At 30.6% G+C, this 25634-nt stretch overlaps 1 protein-coding gene across 1 annotated transcript; it reads left to right on the top strand.

The window, feature by feature from the left end:
• Positions 1 to 17110: 17110 nt before the first annotated feature.
• Positions 17111 to 18379, top strand: LOC114318854 (uncharacterized). Its single transcript, XM_082916602.1, has 2 exons — positions 17111 to 17658; positions 17872 to 18379. The coding sequence occupies exons 1-2, from the start codon at positions 17111 to 17113 to the stop codon at positions 18377 to 18379; spliced, it is 1056 nt and encodes a 351-aa protein (XP_082772728.1).
• Positions 18380 to 25634: the final 7255 nt, after the last annotated feature.

The following is a 25634-nucleotide window of genomic DNA, read 5'->3' on the forward strand; positions in this document are numbered from 1 at the left end:
ATAAATTGCCCTCTAAAAGTTAAATTTGCATAACAAATTAGGAAGGAATCTATATGAAAATAAAAATCTCAGGAGGGCAATTTGTTATGGAAATATAAATCTCAGGGAGCAATTTGTAATTTCTCAAACCTCAGGGAGGAATCTGTATTTTCACCAAATTTCGAGGGGATATTTATAATTTGCCCTATATAATTTTATGAAAGAAAAAGTAAAATGATTATAATTTATAATTTAAACGTGATATTTTATTTTATTTGACTTATTTCGGGAAGATGGTAAAAAGTGACTTTTTCATTTTTAATCAAATTTTTGATTTTTTTAGATAAATAATTTGAAAAGTTAGTAGAAAGTTACTTTTGACTTTTTTAATTAATATTTGTTTATGATGTCAAATCACAATAAATAACCAAACTACCTCCATTTAATTTAAAATATTTACAACATTACTCATATAGCACATTTTGATTCATGAGGGGTAGAATTATAATTTCACCATAGGCTAAAAACTAACTTCCCAAATAAATAAAAAAAAAGATCAAAAAAGTCAACTTTTAACTTTTGTTACAAATAAAAAAAAAAAAAGTGACTAAAAATTATGTTTCAAAAGAGACCTTTATTGATTTCTAATCCATTTTATCTTTTAATAAATTAAATTAATCATAACCCTCTTGTTGAACGAAGGCTTTGTCATGCCTTGAGAAGCACGTTGCCATAGAGTTGGTACGACAATTGCTTGGAAAAAAAAAAACAAACAAAACAAAAACAAAAGAAAACATCCACCGTGTAGAACCCATACCAACACTAAAGTTGCTCTTCAATTAGAGCTCAGGCATTTCTTTTTTTTATAGGGATAAATTACACTCATTACTCTCAAAATTTTGGGAAATTACAATCATTCTCAAACTTTTTACATAATTATATTGATCCATTTTAGTATTAAAGTGTATGAACCATACAGATGATAAATAGGCATTGAAATTAAAAAAAATTAAAAATATAGGCTCTGTTTGGAACGATTTTGGAAATAGTTTTTTATCCACACATTCTAACTTCACGTTTGGTAACGCCTTTCAAATTGTATTTCCACAACCAAGACAAAACTCTGGAAAAACAACTCTGTTTCATACGCGATTTTCAAAAAAAAAAATCAAAATTTGGCCTAATCGGTCGTCCAGCTAGTTGACCAGAACAGTGTAATTTTTTTATTTATTATTTTTTTTTTGCAATTGATATGTTAATTTTTATATATTCGAAAAAAATATTTTCCGCATTTTTATGTGTTTTAATAAAATTTTGAGTTGTATGTTTGGTTATGAATTGTAAGTTTTTGTATCAAATATCAAATGCCACATAAAAAATTTTCCACTCAATTCAAAACTTTTTTTAAAACTATTTTCAAAACTCTTTCATCAAACAAATTTTTCAGACTCGAATCAAATTTCAAAACTCATCAACTCAAAATACAACTCATACTCTCAAATCATAGTTACAAAGCTCTACCAAACGCAACCATATATTTTAATAAAAAAAATATAATAATATCATTTTTCAATCATGTGATTAATGAATTACTTAGGGGTATTTGAGATGATCTAATTTTTTTTGATTTTTTAAGAAAAAATTTCAGAAAAATAAAGAAAGTGTGTTTGGTTTGAGTTTTCTGGATTAAGTTTTTCGAAAACTGAGTTTCTTAGTTTTCGTATTCTTTGGTTTTTTGTGAATATTTTTTAAATTTTAAACATTTTTTTTTACATTTTTAGATGCACCTTAGTTAGATGTATCTAAAAAGTAAAAAATTTATAAAAAATATTTTAAAAAATTAATAAATACATAGAAATACAAAAAATGTACTGAATTCTTGTATTTTTTTTGTGTTTTTGGTATTTGGTGAATTTTTTTTAAAAAAAATTTACAATTTTTTTTTACTTTTTAGGTGTATTTATATTAGGTGTGTCTAAAAAGTAAAAAAATTACTTAAAATATTAAAAAAATTCAGTAAAAACAAAAAAACACAGAAAATAAGAAAGTTGAATTTTCTAAAAAGTGTTTTCTGAAAGATAAAAACAAGCAAGCTGAACTCAAATAAATACACTTATCTAAATAATTATACTTATATAAGTTATGCCAAGCACCCCTGAATAAAAAAAAAAAAAAAGCTCAAATATTACGTAAATGAAAATTAAAATATCAAGAAAGACTTATATAATTATGTCAAATATACTTAATTGTATTTTTTTGTAATTACCCTTTATTTTAAAGATAAAATTATTGTAAAAAAAATTGACACATTCTGTAAATATCACCAAAATTATTCAATGTGTTTGGTTTTAGTTTTATGAAAATTGAGTTTTTTATTTTTCATATTTTTTGTTTTTAGTGAATATTTTTTAAATTTTAAGTAATATTTTTAATTTTTTAGATGCACCTTACGCAGATATATCTAAAAAGTAAAATTTTTGTGAAAAAATATTTTAAAAAATTAATAAATATACAAAAATATGAAAAATATACTTAATTTTCTTATTGTTTTTGTATTTTTGGTATTTAATAAATTTTTTAAAGATTTTTTTCAAGAAAATTATAATTTTTAAGTATATTTATATTAGGTGTGTTTAAAATATTAAAAACGAGAAACAAGAAAGTAAAATTTTACTTTTAAAAAAATTACTTAAAATATTAAAAATATTCACTAAAACTAAAAAAAATACGAAAAACAAGAAAATAAATTTTTTTGAAAAGTGTTTTTAAAAAATTGAGAACAAACATAGTGATTATTATTAGGGAGATTGACCAATAAGTCCCACATTTTGAACTTATAATCCATATAATTCCATATTTTTTTCTTGTGATTCCTTTGTCCATTTAGATGCCTAATGACTCATTTGTCTGCCACATTGGAGTGTTACATTTGAAAAAAAATACATTAAAAAGTTTTTTAGTATTATATTATACCCGCCACGTTATAGTGTCACATTTGTAAAAAGTATATTAAAGAGTTTTTAATTTTTTTAGAGTGTTATATCATATCCGCCACGTTAGAGTATTACATATCACGTTTGGAAAAAAATACACTAAGGAACTTTTAATTTTTTTTAAAGTGTCACATCATTCCTGTCACGTTGTCACGTTTGAAAAAAGCACACTAAAGAGCTTTTATTTTTTTTAGAGTGTCACATCGTACTCTCCACGTTATCACGTTTGAGAATAACACACTAAGGAGTTTTTATTTTTTTTGAAGTGTTATATCATACCCGCTATGTTGTCATATTTTAAAAATATATACTAAGGGGTTTTTAACTTTTTTTTTTGAGTAAAATTTTTTGAGTATCACATTATTCTCGTCATATTGTTACGTTTACAAAAAGTACATTAAGGAATTTTTAATTTTTTTAGAGTGTCGCATTGTTGGAGTGTTACATTAATACCTGTCACATTAGAGTATCACATCATACATGTCATATTAATAAAAGGGTATAGTTGTCCATCAAAACAATATCAAAATCAAAAATAGGACCACACAAAAAAAATTCTCCAGTAATAGAACTTAACAGATCAATAAAAAAAATTTGAACTAATTAAATTACTTGTTTATGAAATGAGATTTATTGATAAATATTTATTATTATTATTATTATTATTATTATTATTTTGAAAAAGTTGAGTGAGCATTTAACTATTGGTTAGATTGGAAGTGGGGGCAGGTCGGAACCTCTATGCCGGTGGTATGGCCGTATTTTATTTTCATCCATCCATCCAGAGAGAGAGAGAGAGAGAGAGAGAGAGAGAGAGAGAACTAGAGTTTTTGGAAGGAAGGAACGATAGAGGCCAAGACCCAACCTCATTCATCATGCATTCATCATTCAGCCATTTATGTACAAAAACATGGTTGGAATTTGTTGGGACTCGGCGGAATTTACTAACTCTTACGCCAGCTTTGAACTAGACTTCTAATACTACTACAGTTCTGGTTTTTTTTTGTTTGCTTCTTCCTTTCTTTCTCTCCGTCAAAGTCTGTTTTGCCCTCTCACACTAGATTGCCCTTTCCCCCACCATTTTTTTCCTTATTTCTCTCTTTCTCATTTACCTACCAAAATTATGTATTATTTTATAATTAAAAATATATATATACATACCATATATATTTTATAATTAAACAGATAGTATGACTCCATGTTTTTTGAGTTATAATTTAAAAAATAAAAAAATCATAACTAAATATCATATGAGATATAATTAAAAATCTTAAAGCATTATTATTAAGCTCATTAGAACATAACATTCCCTTGGTTATTTTATAGTATAAAATTATAAAAACACACTTTACCAAATTCAATTATTGACTAGTTACTTTAGCTGAATATCAAACCGCTAGTTACATATGTTTAGAAAAACATGACTCAACAAATATTTTAGATAATAAAATATTTAATATATTTTATTTATCATTTAATCAATTAAATATTTTATTTATCATTTAATCAATTATTAATATATTAATAATAAATACGAGTGGTGAAATTATTAAATTAATGTAATTGTAATACATAAGATAAAAAAACATAATTTAATAAATTAAGAAAAAATACTTATAAACAAAAATTTTATAAAAAAAAATTGAATCAAAATGATATAATTATGTTATTTTTTAAAATATAAGTTAGAATAATAGTTATTTTAAATTGAGATGAATGGAGTATAAAGTGTCGCATCATTTTGTATGTAAATTCAATATAATTTTTTTCGGATAAATTATATTAACTTCCCTTAATTTTGGATACAATGAATCATACGTTTTGACATAATTAAATCAACATCAAATGTAGGTAGTTTTAAAACTTAAATATAAATAAAATAAAATATATAATTTAATGTAAAACTGATGACAATAATCACTTTTTTTTATCCTTAAGACTAATAAATTATGAAGAAAAATGGGTTAAGTGTTCCATAAATTAAAACCGTAAAGGAGTCTAATGTAATTATGCAAATTTGTAAAATTTATTATATTTTCTTCAAATTTTATTTACCCTAAACAAATGTGATCATTCATTATTTTAATTCTCTCTTAAATATTAAATTTGGAATTGAAAATAAAATAAGATAAAAATATAATAGAGTAGAAAACAGAGAGTTTGTTGAAGAATGTATTTAAAAAGATGGTTAACTAAAATAGAAAAATAGACTTTTAGATAAAATTTAACTAAAAATTTGACTATTTTGATGGAGATGCTCTTATGAATCATAATTTTTTTTTTCTTAAATGACATAATTAGGGGTGCATATGGTACACCATTTTTAAGGAGTGTGTATAATAGAATTTCCCTATAGTCATAATAAATTAAGGGTAAACTACTAATAGGTCCTAATAGTTGAATTTAATTCCCATAAAATCCTATTGAAAATAAGTCTTAGTAAATTCGTCGCTAAAACTAATTTTTTGTGACAATTTTTTGCATATGTCGCTAAAAATTGATAATTAGTGACTTTCTTTTGTCATGATTTTTATAAATTGTCACTAAACTTACAATTAGTGATATTTTTTCGTGACGAATTTTTAAAAGTGTTGCTGAAAGTTAAAAATTAATGACTTTTTTGCGGCGATTTTTTTAAACTGTCGTTAAAACTTATCATTAGTAACATTTTTTGTAACAATTTTCAAATTTTTGTTGAAAGTTAATAATTAGTGTCGTTTTTTAATAGTGTATGATAAAAAAAATGTCATTAATTATCATAGAAACTATTAGAAAATAAATTTACTTATTAGGATCTACATGTAAGCCTCTCGTAAATTAAAACTCTTTTGAGAAGGCAAAAATAAAAAGAAAAAAAGAAGCTAACTTATTAGTTTATTGATTTATGTGGCTCATATTACCTCTCTATTTTTTTACACGTTTTTTTATAATAAGCCAATAAATTAAAAAAATCCACTTTCCAAAATTGGAATAAGTTTATTTCATAGTTAAAATTTCTATCGCTTAGAGTGTGTTTGGTAACGTTTACGCTTTCAGTTTATATTTACAAAAATTTTATAAACTGGTTTTTGTTTATTTTTAAGAAAACATAAACTACAAACGCGTTTGGTAATTGACAAAATGTTTAAAAAAATTTAAAAATATAAAAAAGAGTGAAAAATTGCAAGTGGTGGCAAGTGGCGGCGGAAGACGGTGGTGGAAAGTGGTGACGGTGGGTGGTGGGTAGCTGGTGGTGGTGGGTGGTGGTGGGTGGGTGATGGTGGCGGGTAGTGGGTGGTAGCGAGTGGGTGGTGGTGGTGGCGGTGGCGGGTGGTGGGTGGTGTAGCAGGTAGGTGGCGGATGGAAAGTTGTGGTGGGTGGTGGCGGGTAGGTGGCGGGTGGTGGTAGTGGGTGTGTGGGTGACGGTGGCGGGTGGTGGGTGGTGGCTAGTGGGTGGTGGTGGTGGTGGCGGGTGGTGGGTGGTGGTGGTAGGTGGGTAGCGGATGACGGGTGGTGGTGGCGGGTGGTGATGGTGGTTAGGTGGGTGGCGGTGGCGGGTGGTGGGTGGTAGCGAGTGGGTAGTGGTGGTGGTGGTGTTGGCGGCGGGTGGTGGGTGGTGGTGGCAAGTGGGTGGTGGATGGCAGGTGGTGGGTGGTGGCGGGTGGTGGGTAGGTGGGTGGGTGGATAGGTGACGGTGGCGGGTGGTAGGTGGTAGCGAGTGGGTGGTGATGGGTAGTGGTGGCAGGTAGGTGGCGGGTGGGTGGTGGTGGTGGTGGTGTTGCCGAGTGGGTGGGTGACAGGTGGCTGGTGGTGGCAGGTGGTGGATGGTGGTGGCAAGTGGGTCGTGAGTGGTGATGGCAAGTAGGTGGCGGGTGGTGGTGGCGGATGGTGGATGGTAGCGGCGGGTGGTGAGTGGTGGATGACAGGTGGGTGGTGGGTGGTGGTGGTGGTGGTAGTTGTAGTGGCAAGGGGTGGGCGGTGGTGGCGAGTGGGTGGTGGTGGCCGGTGGGTGGTGAGTGGTGGTGGTAGGTGGTGGTGGGGGGTGGGGAGTGGGGTGTGGGTGGTGGGTGGTGGTGGCGGAAGACGGTGGTGGAAAATGGTGGCGGGTGGTGGCTAGTCTTGGGTGGTAAAAAAAAAAAAACTGAAAACTCAAAATGGAAACACATTTTTTCTGTTTTCATTTTTTGGCCAAATTTATAAACTGAGACCACTGATTTATAAATTAAAAATTTTACCAAACAAGTTTTCATTTGAGTTTTTTAATTTTTTGTAAATATAAACAGAAAACTGAAAATGTAAGTGTTACCAAACGGCACCTTAGAATTTTAAGTATTTTTAAGAATGAATTATAATTTTAAATCATGTATCTTTGATCTTTATATCCATCATTTATAGAAATGACAACCGGTCGGATTTTTTTGATTTTGCATGTGACTTCTTAATTTTAAACTTGTTTATTTTAATGATACAATTTCATATTTTATTTTAATCTTGACAGTTTTTATTTAGATATTCTTATAATTTATCCCACCTTATCAATATTATCCCTTTTTTTTTTATTAAAATCGAATTGAAACAAATATAATCGGATCGGATAATTTTGACATTCACTTTACTTGTGTCATAAAAATTAATCTCATAAAAATGTAAATTCATTACATAATTCAACAGATTTTACAATTGAAGGAAAGGATCCAGATTTTTTAACGGATGCATTGCCCTAAAAACGAATCGGATCCAAATCCCACTTTTTTCTCTTTTTTTTTGTAGTTTTATTTTGCACGATAAATCCCACGTTAGATTCTCGGGTTTCGGAGCACACCGACCCTGCCGGGCCAAGTAAAACCTTTCCGGGTTTCTATATACTATTTTCTCGATTAGTTTATGCTTTTTGATCCAAACCAGTTGCACCTTTTGCTGACCAGCTCCTAGTACATTCTTTTACAACGGCACGTGATATCACACGTGGTTTTGCCATGGATAGAATATTATCAAAGTTTTTTTAGAAAAATATTGGAGACTCCAAAAAAAAAAAAAAAAAAAAAAATATTATTATTTGACCGCAATGATATAAGTCTATTTTGAAAAGATGATTAAAAGTCATATTTTAACTTTCAATCTATTTTGGGTCACATCATGTCTCTATTTTTTTACACATTTTTTAAAAATAAAAAATAAAAAAATTAATTTTTAACTAAATTTTCAAAACAAGCCATAGTATTATAAGTATCAATTTTTAATTTGTTACACACTCAACTTTATAAGATCCAACTCTCTTAGCATATTATTGTTGGTAAATTTATAAATCTAAAATTGTGAATTTGTGATACTTCTCGTTTATTTTATTTGTTTGTGTACGTTAAGCAGAAGCATAATAAAAAAAAAATTGTCTAGCGTTGAGTCAAGTTGTTTGTATAAAAACAATTTAGTTTTGATTTTATTTTAGGATTAATTGTATGAATACATATACACTCCAAAACATGTATTTTATTACACTTTAATTCTTAATATTTTAATCGTTCCATTTTAGTTTCTAAAGTTTGTAATTTGTTTAACTTTAGTCCTAAACATTAGTCTGGTTCAAAATTAATAACAAAAAAATGGGTATTTTCATAATTTTACAAAAAAATAACAAAATTAAAAAATTAACGTTGAAAATACAAGAAAATGTATAGTTTAGGGAATAATTTGAAACTAAATGCATATTTTAAAATCTGAAATGTTATAAAATGTATACTTTAAATCATATGTGTATTTTAGTCATATTAGTTTTGTTGAGGCTTTCCATAAAATTTAATAGGATTTGTTATATTTTTAAAAAAAATTTCAATGAAGTCAATATAATTATTTTAAAATATTTATTTTTGTTTAATTATAAAAAAACAAAAACGAAAAGGAATAAGAACCGTGGATCATACACCACGTGGAATACATGCGTTGTAGTAACGTATAACACTTTTGCAAGTATCATGCGATGCGGCCGTGATTCATTCTTGGGGTTTATCATCATTTATTCTCTTCTTAACTGCAAACTCTCTCTCTCTCTCTCTCTCTCTCTCTCTATAATAAAATTTACATATGTTTTTGTATTTTTTTATGGAAAAATTACAAATCTGATGTATTTTTTTGAAAATAATCATGAAAAAAATTATGATTTTAATAATTAAAATATATAAATTTTACGATTATTTTGGAAAAAAAAATTTAACCCCTATACTAATTTATTGTTTTCCCTTTTTTTTATTATTTATTGATAGGTCAAAAATAGGCAAAAGATGCATCTTATTGCTGGTGAGATTTTTTTTTTTTTTTAATGTAGAAATACAAAGTGTAATATCTTACACATCTGACAATAAATCATCTAATAAAGTACATTGAAATACAAAATAGATCTCCAAAAGAGATCAAAAGAGCCTCCACGTAGAGAAGATATGATTCTTCACATAGAGAGAAAAGACAAACCTCCACACAAAGAGGAGACAACCTCCATGAAAGGAGAAAACCTCTCCATAGAGATACTATTGGGAAAAATAAAATAAAAAATGATCACAACTAAACAAACAATACCAATCACCCTCATGATCCGTTCATTGTCTCAACTATTAACTTTGGTACCTTAATCTCCGCCTCTACATTACAAAATAAAATATTTTAAATCTGAGGTGATTGTCTAACTTATAAAAACACATTTAACAGTATTAGATCTTGATCATGAATCAAATTTGAGTCTAGAGCTAAAAGTTTCCTCGGTAGCAAATTGATAATAGCGATAAGATGAATGGTAATGGCTAGCATTGTGATAGAAATTGCGGGGGATGAAACGGACCTCTCCCTTCTAAATAGCAAAGAAAGAGAGAGTGGCTAGGGTTTCCTAGAGAGAGAGGGAATAGATTCAAACTAATTTCTGCTGGTGAGATTAAAACATCACATTTGGTGGTATTCGGCGATGATGGAAATGGATTAGGGAAGGAATTAGAGGGGTGACAGGGAGTTTGGAGAAGAGGATGAGTAGAGCAACGGATAGAACAAAGGGATGGAGTGATGTCAGTGAGTTAAGAAGAGATGTTGATGGATGACCATAAAGGGTGAGAAGTAGTTATCAATTGTAATAATAAAAAAAAATTAAAAAAATTATTAAATTATCTAAATTACCCTTTAATTAATGGTTAGAATTTATGTAATTTTAGAATTTGAGAGTTTATATTAAAATAATTTAAAAATTAGGTTTTAATTAATATTGAAGTCAAATCTTAAGTTTTTTTTTTTATTTTTATATTAAATTTCCTTCTTTTTAAAAAATAAATAATTCCAATAACAACAAGTAAGATTTCTAACAATTACAAATACCACTCATGTATTTAATGAAATCACATTGACCCCTTACCTCAACCTAACAACCGTTCAACAAATATAGTTTTTCAAATACAAAAATTTCCTTCTTATAAAACCCCTAAAAGAAATCCAAAATTTCCTCTCTCTCTTTTTTTATTTATATATTTTTTCTACAATTTCATATACAAAAATATTTTTTCCTATCCTACGATCAAACACACACTCTTAGGCCTTATTTGTCATCTCATAAAAAAGTTAAAAAATTAAAAAGTCACTATCCTATTTAAGTCACATAATTTTATTTAAATCACATTACCTCTCTACCACATCACTTCAAATCTAACTCATATTTCATAAAAAAGCAAAAAATACACTTATTTAAAACATCTCAAATAACCCCTTAGTACCAATCAACCCTTCTACCCACCAACCCCTACTCCAACTCATTGCCACCATCTAATGAGTAATTTTTATTTACAGTAAAAATTATAACAATATTGAATTAGTAAGAGACAAGACCTATTTTAATTTGAAGATGTTGTCATTTTATTAGAAGGGAAATGTTAAACACCCCACACACACACACACACATATATAGATACACACTAATGGCACACACACATATATAGATACACATTAATGGGTGTGTTGTTAAATTTATAAAATATATATTTTAATTTTAATTTAAAAATTTGTATATTATATGTTGTTGAAGCGTTAAATATGTAGTTTCTTTTATCTAAAGTTATGGGTTCAAGTCTCATTTATTTCACTATATAATTTTTTATTTTAAGAATCTATTATACAGATAATTTGAGAAAATAAAAAATATGAGACATATTTGTATCAACACCAGAAGTATTTTGAAAAAATAAAAAATACGAGACATATTTGTATCAGCACGGGAAGCCCTCACATATAGTGTTTTGGGAACGGCTTTTTTTGATTTTTTTTGGTTTTTTTTTGGCTTATTTTCATCATTGGTGAACTTTTTAAAAAAAAATTTAAAAAGCTTTAGGCTCCATTTGGTGGAGCTTTAAAAATATAGTTTCATACTCACTTTTAAGTGTGGTATTTGTTTAAGGTTTTTAAAAATTAATTCCACACTCATTTTTGAAAACTCTTTTCAATGCGAGAAAATTTGGGTTAATTGGCCGTCCCACAGGTCATTTGGCCGGTTGACCGAAACAGTATTCCTTTTTTTTTTTTTTTTTTTTTACATCTGTTATTTTTATATTACAAAAAAATATATTTGTGAAATTTTTTTATAAATTTTGAATAGAATTTTAGGTTGTGTGTTTGATTATGAGTTGTAAATTTTTGTATCAAATATCATATGTCACATCACTCAATTCAAACACAATTTAAACTTCTTTTCAAAACTAATAATCAAACAAATTTTTCACACTCAGATCATAATTTCAAAACTCACAAATTCAAAATACAACTCTATTCTCAAATTTTAATTCTAAAACTCTACCAAACACTTCCTTAAATTTCTAAATTCAGCTTGACAAGACAAACTAGAAAATATATATTTTTTTTAAAAATCCAAAAAAAAATTAGAAAAGACAAAAATAAGCTAAAGTAAGCAATCTTTTTCTGCTTATTTTTGTCTTTAGTATTTTTTTTAGAATTTTTCGAAAAAAAAAAATTTAGATTCATCTCGACAAAACGGATCAGAAAAATAAAAAAATTTGACATAATTTTCAAAAAAAGACTACTAGAGACAAAAAAAAAAAAAAAAAAATCAGGAAAAATGTGTGTGTGTGTGTGTGTTTGTGTTTTTTTTGGTTGCCAAAATGAGTAGATAGATAGATAGATGGATAGATATAAATATAGACAGAGATAAATAGATATGTAAAATTTGTATTGTTTTTAATGGGGAAGTATTATTTGATTCGTTTATATATTGTCGGAGATTAATGAAATTTTAAAATTTAGGCCCCATTGTTATTCGTGATAGAGCTCCAGACTAAACCGTTAGTCTGGTCATCAGCACCAATCTCATGTTTGTCTGCAAAATTAAGGTTCGAATTGAGAGTCCGTGTAGATAATGAAAGGCGTTGGATGAAGAGGCTAGCAGTCTGAGCGAAGAGATGGTTCGGATTAGAGTGTAACTGCTTGTTCGGCCAATTGATTGGCCGGTTGTCTGGCCAAGTGCAAATTTTTTTTTTTTTTATTTTACATGTGCGGCGACACATTTTGAACATTAATATTTGTTTTTTTTTTTTTTTTTTTGGTTGGGTAAAAACCATAATTTTTATTTATTTTATATTTTATATAAAAATAATTTAACAATCTCCCACTAACAACTATTATTAAAACAAATACAATTTTACTTAATCCTTTCACTAATAATTTTTATATTAATAATCTCATCACTAATAATTCTCTCTATCCTACTTCTGAAAACAAACAGAACTTTAAGCCATGTTTGTTTGGCTCTTTTGGAAGGGAGATTAAATTAAGGGGAACTTACTGATAAGTCCCATGTACGAAGTTCAAGATCCAGCTAATTCTCAAACAAAACACTTGTACCAATTAGTCCTATACATTTTTAATTGTTACCAAAAAAATCTTATTTTTTTTAAAACAAAATTTACAGACACTGTTACATCTTACTACCGTCGGACTTTCGTCAAACGGTCGCCGGAGACTCGTCGGAATGTTCAACATCGCCGGGAAGTCGCCGGAGTATCACCGGGAAGTCGCCGGAGTTTCTCCGGAAGTTCACCGGAGTATTAAGAACGTTAATGGAAGTTGTCGAAATGTTCAGAATGTTCACTGGACGTTAGGAACATCACTGGAGACTCACCGCAATGTCTAGAATATTTGCCAAAAAAAAAATAAATGGAGAAATTAGAGCAAAAAAAAATAGCAAAACGTGCTAAATATTGATAAAGTAAAAGGAAAAAAAAATGAAACGACAAAAAATAGCAACAATGGGAAAAACATATGCTATTTTTCAATTTTTGTAAGGTTCAAGCAAATAATCTCCAATATTGATCAAACTGAAAAGTAAGTTTTGAAATTGTAAAGTGTTACAGTTTCAAAGCAAAAATCTATTAAGCATTTATCCTTATTAATCAAACTGTAAAATTTTACAGTTCTAAAGAATGTTATAAAACTGTAAAATTTTACAGTTTTATACCATGATTCATTCCAGCACCAAAAAATTTTGAAACTGCAAAATTTTACAGTTTTATACCATGATTCATTCCAGCACCAAAAAAATTTGAAACTGCAAAATTTTACAGTTTTCACCGCCTGTAACTAAAACTCGAAAACTAAGTGTTCAGAATCTGAAAATTTTCTCCATTAGAACAGAAAAACATAAGTGTATAGCAGAGAGAAAAAAAAAAAAAAAGATCGAAGGAGAAAGGCAAATATAGAGAGAGGATTGGACTCCGGCAACTATTTTTTGTTTAGATCTAGCCAAATCTGATGTAGATCTACTCAGTTCTGATGCAGATCTACATCAGATCTGAGTAGATCCACTCCTCTTCTTCGTCAGAAATATATCATCTTCGTCGTCGGTGAGGGTGAAGTCACGAGTTGATTTCGATGGTCGGTGGTTTTCAGTGAACCCCGATCAATGGAGAAAGACGTGATCACCGGTAGTAGGTTCATGACAAAGAAGATGAGAGAAAAATGCAAAAAAAAAAAAAAGAGAGAGAGGAAAATGTAAAGAGTCAAGCAAAAAGCAGAGAGAGAGTGAAGAAAGTAGGACTTTTGGGTCTATTCAAAAAGTTGCTGGATTAAATAGTGTCCACATGTTTCACATAGGACCTATGGGTAATTTCCCTTTAAATTAATAGTCAGTGGAACCCACCTAAAAAGTGTTTGGTTGAAGACATGAGTAAGGGAATTAATTATCCTTTTGGACTAGTAATCCCCCATGTGATAGAACTAACAAAGCTATAGGAGGGTTAGGATTATAAATTGAGTAAGGGAATTAGTAAATTTTAATAATGTTTAAGCAAAAATTATATATTTTAGAACAAATATATAATTATAATATTAAAAAAATACTAAAAATTAAAAAATATTAATTTCATATATTAATAGTATCTATAGTATTACTAATCCAATGATGTAAAAACAAACAAGATGCCAAGAAAAGTGACTTCTCCTTTATTATCGAAAAGGTTTATCCTATATTTTCAACAATACTATTACCTTAATAATTTTCTTACTTAATCTCATGATACTATTAGTCCCTTTCATTTTATGGAACCAAACAAACATGGTCTTGGAGAAAAAAATTCTAGTAATTATTTGGGAATGTAATCATCTCATTTAAATTGTGAAAAGAAACAATGGTTTAGATGTCATGGAATGTATTCTCATCACTGTTCTTATGCTATCCTAGCTTGTATCTGGGCTTTTCTCTATTGTTATTTAAAATAAATAAATAAAATAAGAGAATAATTGTGGAGACTCGTGTGCAATTAGTGCTTTTGGACCTTTGACCGCAGAGGCACGTGCAAGGCATCCTTAAGACTTTTTGACTCAAACATATCGATGATTCCGGGGGACACACGTGCATCAGTCTCCCCTGACATTAACACATCGTTATGAAAGTGTTAATTAACAAAACTAAGTTGTATTCCCCAAAACTATATATATTGAAAAAAATGACGAATTATAGTGAGAGGGTTTCGTATTATTTTAATTTTTGATTTTTTAATAATAATACATTTGATTTTAAATTTTAAATATTATTTTAAATTAAGATAATTAAAAATATAATTATCCAATTTTAAGGGTAAAGTTGTTAATTTGATAAAATATAAATTAATTTGATAAAAATAAATGTCAAAAACATATTTTTGAATTTTTAAAAATAATTTCTACTCACCAAAGATAAAATTACGTAAAATTAATAAATTTTTTAGACATTTATTTATTAATTTTTTTTTATCAAATTAATTTTTATTATATGTTTGAATGATGATCATGTAATGGACAGTTGCTAAGCTTTTAATGTATAATCGATATATTTAATATATCAAATGTTTTTAGTTTTAGATTTTTTGATTTTGGCTTCGTTTGGGAAGAAGGGTTGGTTTGGGGCTATTTTAGCCACAAAAAAAAAACAAAATAGATTTTTTAATCTAATAAGACAAAATATCACATTCAATCCATAATCATTACATTTTCTTTCTCATAAAAAGTTAAAAAAACCAAAAAACTTTTTCCAAACGAGACTTTTTAGCCTCAGGCTAAAATAACCAAAAAGCCAACCCACTTCCCAAACGAACTTTTAATAGATTGGTTTAATAATGATATCAAAGTTGTCGCTATATTCGATTTTGGAAAAAATAGAAACTAATTTATGAAAATAAAAATAACCACCCATTATATGATCATCATTCAAACACATAACAAAAATTACTTTAGTAAAAAAAAATGAATATCTAAAAGATTTATCAATTTTACATATTTTTATCTTTAGTGGGTAAAAATAATTTTAAAAAATTCAAAAATATTTTTTTGACATTTATTTTTGTCAAATTATTTTATATTTTATCAAATTGACTACTTTTACCTTTAAAATTGAGCAATATTATCTTTAATTGTCCTTATTTGAAACAAGGTTCAAAATTCAAGATCAAATGTGTTACAATTAAAAAGTTAGGGACTAAAATGATACAAGACTTAAATTATAGGGACCGTTAGTGTAATTCGCCCTTAAAAAAAGAATAGAAATCAAAATATAAAAGTAAAATTCAGCCAAAAAAAATTAATTTTTTTATTATATTTTATAAAAATTAAGAATTACAATAATATGAATTTCTTGTTTTACTTTTTTTAAAAAAAATATATATTAATAATACAAAAAAAAAATTATGACAATTAATATTTAAAAAAAAATATTATCAAAGAATAATTTTAAAAAATTAATATATTTAAAATATAATAACTATATTATCAAAGAAAATTAAATTTTTCAAAAGAGACTAACATTTTAAGGCGAAGGAAGCATAAAAACATAAAAATACAAATAAAATTTGTGTTTCAAGTCATATCACAGTTTTGCCTTGCACCGTAATACAAACGTTCATGCATCTCTAATAATCTTACAAATATTTTTATGAAAAATAATATATAAATTTACTTTTTAAATCTATTTTTAAAATTTAATGATATGTAAATTAAATGATTGATTAATAATTAAAGAAAATTTCAAAGAGAATGTTGTATTTAATATGCTAAATGGTTGTCACATCTTGGATTTGAAAATTGTGCCTAATTTTTTTGTCTTAAATAACAATTCTCTATTTTTATTTATAGGAAAATAACATGTCACTAGTTGAAAAAAAAATTCAAATTAATGATAAAATTTAAAGAAAATTGGTAATGAGGGTGTAAGAGCATCTTTATCAAAGTAGCTAAATGTTTAGTCAAATTATAGCTAAAAACCTACTTTTCTATTTTAGCTAACCTTATTTTTCTTGTCATGCTCCAACAAACTCTCCATTTCTTTCTCCATTCAATTTAAATATTCCTTATTTATTATTTATTTATTTTTTCAAAAAAATTATATTTTTCAAATGGACACTTAACGGTTATATTTTTAAATTGAAACTTTTGTAATAACGGTCATATTTTCAAATAGGTACTTTTGCAACGGCTATATTTTTTAAATAGAAACTTCTATAACGGTTATATTTTCAAATGAATATTTTTGCAACGGTTATATTTTTGAAATAGATACTTTTCTAACGGTCATATTTTTTCAATATAAATAAGATCATTCCTCTTTAATTTTCATCTACCTCAACCAGTTTTCTTTAACATTAAGTGTTTATTTTTTCACTATGCGTCGCAATTCTGTACACAATATGATTCTTAATGAGTCGGACTCTGATGATGAGTTAGAGATAGTTACAGTACTCAAAATGGAGGAAGAATCAAGATCACGTCGTGGTTCTATACAACGTCGTCTATTCATTAGGCGTAATACTTTAGAAGGCCACCAAAGGCTTTTTCTCGACTATTTTGCTGAATCACCAATATATCCTCCCAATGTATTTCGAAGAAGGTTTCGAATGAATCGTTCTCTTTTTCTCCGTATTCATTCTACACTAAAAGCTCATGAACCATATTTTGTTCAAAAAAGAAATGGTGCTCGAGTCCTTGGTTTGTCCTCCTATCAAAAGATGACTGCTGCACTTAGAATGCTCGCTTATGGAGTAGCGGCTGATTTTATGGATGAATATGTAAGGATTGGAGAAAGCACTGCAATGAAAAGTTTAAAAAAATTTGTTAAAGCAGTGGTTACAATTTTTTCTGATGAGTATTTGAGATCACCAAACAAAAATGACATTGCTAGATTGCTAACAATTGGCCAAAGTCGTGGATTCCCTGGGATGTTGGGGAGCATTGATTGTATGAATTGGAAATGGAAGAATTGTCCAACTGCATGGAAAGGTATGTATTCTGGTCATATTCATGAACCTACAATTATTTTAGAAGCAGTAGCATCATATGATCTTTGGATATGCCATGCATTCTTTGGGTTACCGGGGTCTCATAATGACATTAACGTGTTAGAACGATCTTCTGTATTTATCAAGCTTGCTGAAGGGCGTACTCCTTCTGTCAATTACTCAATCAATGGTAATGATTATACAATGGGATACTATCTAGCAGATGGTATATATCCACAGTGGTCAACATTTGTCAAAACAATTCCATCTCCACAAGGAAATAAGAGAAAGCATTTTGCTGCAGCTCAAGAGTCGGCAAGGAAAGATGTAGAACGTGCTTTTGGAGTTCTTCAAGCACGATTTGCAATTGTACGTGGACCTGCACGTTCTTGGGAACGTGAAACACTTAAGAATATTATGAAGGCATGCATAATACTGCATAACATGATTGTTGAGGATGAGCGAGATGTTAATGAAGCAGAAGACTACGACTATGAACAAATCGATGAAAATCCCCATGTATCTGTTTCACATGACCATACAACTGAACTTATGGAATTCATTCGACGCCATCATCACATTAGAGATAGAGAAACTCATTCTCAACTACAATCGGACCTCGTCGAGCACTTGTGGCAACTACATAGTCAATCATAGCAACTTGTAATTTTAAATTTCGTGGTCACATGATGAAAACTCATTAGTCTTGATTGTAATTTGAAATTTTCCAAGCATTAATAATTACATAATTTTTTTGTCAGTATTCTTTAGAATTTTTACAGAAGGAGACTATAAACTTCAATGGCAAATTTAAGATCTGATGCATGCCCTGCAATTGCAAATTTGCAACCAAAGCCTGTCTCATGAAGGATTACATAAAAATACAATGGGTGTAAATTTAATATAATGCATAAGATGAGTCCTCTACAAAATTATTTAATAGCTAAAAAATCTCGAAGCAGCTACAAATGGTAAAAACAATCAATCAGCCAATGGTCCCTACAGGCTTGACTCATCATCATAGTCATCATTCAGTTGTTAGCAACAACACCATCTGCTAAATCTAATAAACACAAAGTGCTCATACTGATACGTCATTCCATTAGAACGAATTTATGTATCATCAAAATAAATACTAACAAATAAGTAACTCAAAAAGTTATACAATATTACAAACTTCCATGAAGCATCAGAAAATGTTTTAGAGGAACAATCGGTGCAAAGCTTGGAAGCCAAATGTAATGCAGGACTTCAATTCTTCTGCTTTTTTAAGCATTTCAGTCATTAAAGATATCAATTAGTTGATCAATTACTCAAAATCTCCAAACAATATAATAGTTTTCTATAAGTTTATGATATTTGCTGAAAGAAAAAAGAAAAAGAAAAAGAAATTATATATGAAAACCAAAGAACTGTCAACCAATGACCTCCCATCACATGGCTCCATGTAAAAATCAAATACAGCCACCCAACTGCCAAAAAACAAAATAGACAGATAAATATGTCAATCAATAATTTTTTTACGCAATAAATTCAGTAGAAAAAAAACATTAACCAAGAATTGAAGCATCCAACCACACCCGAGGTATGCTGCCAGCAGGTAACACCCTCACACCAGCAGCTGCAGCTGATGTATGCTCCCAGCTGCTGTTGTGACCATGCTCCCAACCAACATAACAGAGTGCAACAGCAGAACAACCAGAATGCCACAGAACAGCAGCCATAGCCTACCAAATAATCTATATGCTGCCATCTCAAAACACCTCAACCAACAACCAATAGCAGCCACCAACAACAAGAGTGCCACAGCAACCAGCAGAACAGCAGCCATAGCAAAATATAAAGTAAAACAGCCACCAATGTACTCTAGGGAGTTGAGGCTTCCAAACAGAGATGGGTTTCTATTGACAACAATATACATTCCAAAGGCAAGGAAAGAAGATTTTAAAATCAAACCATCAGTTCTCCTTCTCTGTATAGTTCACTCATTATATCCTAAACTTGATGACAGCAGTTAAGATTGTTGTCGATTCTATGTTTTTTTTTTTTTTAACAGATTGTCAATTCTACGTTATTAACTGTGATAGACAAATAAATGTAAGAAGTAGAAAGCACCTTCAGTTTATCATATCCAAACAAAAGTCAAATGACAATTTTCTTGCAAGTCAAACATAAATTAGTCAAATACATCATGGTTAGTTAATAAAGATCTCATCAAGCTAACCAAAGAAACTATGATGGATGTATTAAATAGTCTTTTCTAGAATTTCTGTTGCAAAAAGCGGAACACCTGATAGGATTGCATTTGATTACAAATCATGGACAAATAGTCCCCGACTACCAAGAACAGCAGCCAACTCACCAACAACATTGTTCAACAAAATCTGTCTTCTTAATGCATAACAAATAGACAGTAGAGGAAGATGAAATAGTAGATGAAGATGAAACAGAATCTGTCCAGCAGAATCTGTTATTTACCTTGTTCAACAGAATCTGTCCAGCATTGATCTGTTATAAACATTGTTCAACAGAATCTGTCCAGCAGCAGAACAAATAGACAGTAGAGGAAGATGAAACAGAATCTGAAGCAGAGAAAGATACTTCAACCAATGAACAAATAATCACCAAAAATAAACCTAGGTACACAAAGATACTTATATAATCCAGAATATAGATGCCCCTAAGCAATCATTTATTCATTTTCATAGCAATGTAAATCAATACTTAACAAAAAAAGTGCACTGAACCATGGCATTGTTCAACAAAAACATGATATGTTTACATAGAAAAATATATTCCAATAAAAACTAACTATTTAGTACTCCTTTGACTTTCAAGAATTTCCATTTGGCGGTGAAGATAATATTGTTGTTGCATTGGAGACAAACCATTAGTATCCATCATTATAATTCTCTCCTCTTCTTTCAATTGTTCTGCTCGAATCTTTTCTTGTTTAATACGAAATCGCTCTTGGATTTCCTCTTTCATAATTCGAATTCTCTCTTGCTCAAGCTCTTGGTTAATACGATTCTGCTCTTGCTCTTGAAGACACGCTTTTTCAAGGATTTCCATTTTATTGTCATTTGCTTTCTTTTTGTCTTCCATTATCCCATTCAATATCCCTGCATAATTTGAACCAGCTGAATCTTTACTCTTTCGTTTATTCAACCGCTCTTTTTCAGCCTTCCTACCTAGTGGCCTCTCCAAGTCTACATAAGCATCATGTGAGACGTCATCATCTGCTAGATTTATCGCCTCTGGAGCAAAAGGAGAAGATGTTGCTGATGTTTTTTTTTTTTCGATTTTTTCTTCTCACATTCCTCTAACCATTTTGGTTGGTACCTCAACACATTCCAACAATGTTCAAAAGGAAATGATGCTTTTTGGAATTCCTGATACATAAGTTTGGCCTTGCCAATCTGAAAAATTAAATGAATAAAGACTAATTAGCATCTTCAAACAAAATGACAATTACATCTAATTTAATGGTGTGTACACAATGTATACCTTGTCTTGCTCATTTACTCCACTTTGATGCATTGATTCAATTTGAGCAAAGAACCCACAAAACTTATTGGTTCCAAGTTGAATAGTTGACCACCGATTCATTAAAGAATTTTGATTACGTTCAGAAGTAAAAGTCTTATACTTGTGGAAATACTCCCAAACTCTATTCCAATATGTCTTGTGCTTCTGCTCATTTCCGTGTATTGCATCCAAACTTGTATTGAGCCATGCCGATACAAGGAGATTGTCTTCTTCTGTACTAAAGTTGCCACCACGTTGTGATTTCTTTGTGGTGGATTCTATTTGGGGTGACAATGGAGACTCTTGCCCAGCCACTTCACCATGTTGGCTTGAACATTGACCCATTTGATTTGGAGATTTCATCATAAATTCACCTAAAAGGTTGGATCCCCCTTGTAATAGATTGGTGAAGTACGCATCCGTTGGTGTCTCAGAATCCATCCTATGAAATGATCATTCCATTGCAATGGTGAATGATGATTCAATTTACAATGTACATTAGAAGAAGTGAAAAAAGCTAATCTGCGATCCTAAGTCTCATGAGGGAAGGGAAAAAATTTCAACATCATCATCAAGCAAGTTAACACTTTGAATTGAAAGATTATTTAATCATTCAAAGCTAATAGTTGTGTCAGAGACTGTTGAATTCTGTACGAGTCTGTGTGTGTGAGAGAGAGCTTGAAATGTATTTTGTGTAGATTAGTGCTCCTACTCTAGTGCAGATTAGTCACAAATGTTTTCCATTTCTGATTTTCATAAATTTGAGAATGCTGCAAAATCCCAAGCCACTCCTACATTCTTCATCCCATTCTATTCTGTACTCTTTCCGAAAATTTTGAGTCGAAAAGAATTTTGGAAGTCGAACTTACCAGCACTGTTTTGCCTTTTTCATATCAATGCAAGAATATTATAGATTACATGATTGCATAGACATATTTAAGCGAATTGAATATAAGTATGTATGTAGGCACTTTTAAGGCTCTGTGATTACGAGGAATTGTACAAAGTTGAAGCATTCAAGAAACTTAGTTGTGATAATTTCTTCTAAAAATGTATTGAGAAATGTAAGCAAGATATAAGCATGCACCTCCTGAATCTGTCTTTCCATACATGTTTTGTACCAACAATATAGTTGGAGCATCTTTAAGGTCTGTCACAAATGTTTTTCAAGTTTTGGATATGGATTTTATGTGAATGCCTTCTTCGGAGGGGTTAATTTTAAAGATGTTTGATTCACTGTGTGGTTAAGGTGTTTTATATAGAAGAGGATGCTTCATTGCAAGTTTTGAGGGAATAGTGGTTGTTTAGGCAAACTATATTATTGTGATAGTGATTACAAATGCACTGAGATATACTCATTGGTCAAGTATATAAGCCTTATATATATATATACATATATTTCCTTCAATGCATGCATATGATCTAATGATGAATGTAGTATTCTGTTTTAGATTTGATTGATTTCTGGGGATTGCATTATGGCAGTGTGGAGAGTTTATTTGTGTTCTACCCTATTCATAGCTTTTGTTCCAAGGATATGTTCTTAATTTGTTTCTTTATCATTTTGATTATTGTAGGGATGTATGTCAGTTCCCCTGAGAAAGGACTAAAGGAATGAGTCATTTTCAGAAGGAACAGAGCCCTTCTTTTGTTGAAGAATTTGACATAAATTTTGTGCTAAATCACAAAGAAAACGCTGAAGATTATATGTATGAAAACTTAGCAAAAGGTAATGAACTTGACGTAGATAATGAGCAAGGGCAAGATTGTTCCCCCTCACTGCCTTCTGATTCCAGATATACTGATATTTCTGCATCTCCTTGTGAAAAATTACATTCACCTGCGCAGACAACTTATAATGATGATGTTTTTATGAGCACAACGACAATCATCTATGATCAAGAGAGTTTGCAGTCTGCATCTAATGATAACCATTACCAACTAGAGGCTAAGGAGTTACGTGGCACTAATCTTTGTAAGCCCTCTCAACTAGACGTAGAATGTTTACATCATGAAAATGAAACTGAAGTTTCTACATGTGCATGGGAATCTTATTCAATGGAGGATGCAAATCAAGGAGAAGACATGGACGATAGCGTAACCTCTCATTCCCATGACAACATAGTGAAAGAAACCCTTTCAGAGACATTGCTATATGAGTCGACTAAATCTGAATCTGTGTTCAAAGAATTAGAAGAGAGAGTTTCAACTATTCATACAAAAAAGTTGTTTTCGTCTCCAAGGTCACACGGGAGCAGTGATGGAACCAAGAGTGAGAACATTTACTATTCAAGAAACTCCCCAACTGAAAGGAATCCTGAACTACCTGAATCACCGGCAACAGCAAGACAAAAAACAGTTTCACCGGAAAGGTCTCCTTGTATGTTCCAGTCTCCTAGGGATAAAAGACAATTTGGTTCAGGGAAAGATCTTAAAGATCAGTCATATTCTTCTAGATCACAGAGAGTGAAACATTCTGCTTCACCTGAGAATTCTGGTCTGGGGAAAGAAATTTGTTCCAATGACCATTCACCACGTTGTAATAGGCAGGATTTAGGTTCTCCATTAGAGTCTCGTCAAACGTCCCGCCTTGTGGATGGTGGTTCATTGAAATGTGTATCTACGTCACCAAGAAATCAAAAAATTTATGCTTGTATGAAACATGGAACTACAGAACTAGAGCGAATCAGCAAATTTTGTAGAGGAACTTGCTTCTCTTCTCTCTTTTTTTTTTTTTTTTCCCCTGATTGTTAAAGCATAGTATTTGTTGTTGATATGCAAGGTCGGGTGATTCTCGTGGGTTCGGCTTTCTATCTTTGGAGAGGGATGAAGAAGCTGATGCAGCGATTAGAGCTCTTGACAAGACTGAGTGGAATGGACGGATTGTTCTCGTGGAGAAATCAAAATCTCATTAAAGTTTTATCGATCCTCTAATTAACCCCTTAATTGAACTAGTTACTGATCAATGTGAACAAAACTTTCTTCAGCTGCTCAATTTTGTTCGTTGTTCTCTTAAAAGAACATAGTCCAAGTAAAAGGAATTGACAAATATTACCCAAAGTCTTGAGCAGTGTAGCCTCTCCTCTCTCTGGGCTACATTTTGTTACCCATTATTTATACAAGGTTGTGGGATGCTCATAAATAAATGTGAGATCCACTTTTGTCTAGGGTACTAGGAGGATGTGGCAAGAAAACTGGGATGCTAGAATTCTTCATGCTTTTTGAGTAAAGATTAATGTATGATACTTTTTTTTTTTGGCAATATTTGTTACTTTTTGCATTCGTTTATACAAGACAGAGTGTGTGATTTTAACAAGAATGAAATTCAGATTACAATTCAAGACCATAAGGTGCCCAAATGCAAAAATTACACTTAAACCCTAACAGGCTATCCTCAACAGATAAAGTTAATACATGAACTAAATGCATCCAGGAAAGAAAATTTGTGTGGCTATGCAGAACCTTACTTGGTTCAACATAATTATTCTAGCAGAAGCATCAACTGAGCCCCTTTGAAACATATTTCACAAGGACACTATCCGAGCATCAAGGGACAGTAACCTCTGGATTTACCCAACAATTTAAATACAAGCGGTGGATTCCAAGAATAACCCCTGATAATATTAGATTTCTGATTCCATTAACAAAATAATATAGCTATTTTAAAACCCTATTCTTTTACCTTCTTAAACCACAAAGATCAGAACTTTCAAATATCAACAACCCAATTTCCAGAATTGAAACATTACCCAATCAAATTCAAACTGTACGGGGAAGAAATAATTCTCCTCGTATAATCCTGTTGACCAAGTCCACGCTCCTCCGTACGACGTCGCTTTGTCACCTGAAAACACAAACGTGAGCTAGCCGGGGGGTGTGTGCCGGAAACCTCTCCGATGCCTAAGTCAGAAAACTTGACAAATAGACAAAGCTCTATGTTCTCAGGAAAAATTGTGTTCAATTACCTCCTCCAAGGTGATGTTTGTGAGCTTTTATAAGTTTCCAGTGGCACAATCCTAGTAGGACTTTTATTCCTCCATGCAGAGTCCTCCTAGGATTCATACTCCTAAGGATAATGCTTATCCTTTTACACCCTCCCCCACTGCTTAAACCAAGTGGGATGGTTTTCACTTTGGCCGAACTACTATATGACCGAAATAAGCTTGGCTATGCAGAGCCACTGAGTAAACCGAACTCATCCTTAGTTCGGTTCTTGTGTTTTCCTTTTCTTATCTCAACTTTCCATGTAGAACCCATGGTACTGTCTTAGACCGAACCACCGACTTTCGGCCGGTCTAACCACCAATACCGGTATAACTCCAAGTTGCCTTCGGACCGAAGTATCTTTTACAGTCACTGTGCCGAAGTAACTTTGTCTCTCTTA

This window comes from Camellia sinensis, chromosome 1 (genome assembly GCF_055761805.1).
Source record: "Camellia sinensis isolate YWXY chromosome 1, ASM5576180v1, whole genome shotgun sequence".
NCBI classification, from domain to species: domain Eukaryota; kingdom Viridiplantae; phylum Streptophyta; class Magnoliopsida; order Ericales; family Theaceae; genus Camellia; species Camellia sinensis.

What these genes read in the sequence shown, in the direction of transcription:
- LOC114318854 (XM_082916602.1), top strand. Translation starts at nt 17,111, where the DNA reads ATGCGTCGCAATTCTGTACACAATATGATTCTTAATGAGTCGGACTCT. An exon ending in GGCCAAAGTCGTGGATTCCC is followed by an intron (nt 17,659 to 17,871) that starts TGGGATGTTGGG and finishes ATTTATCAAGCT; the next exon opens with TGCTGAAGGGCGTACTCCTT.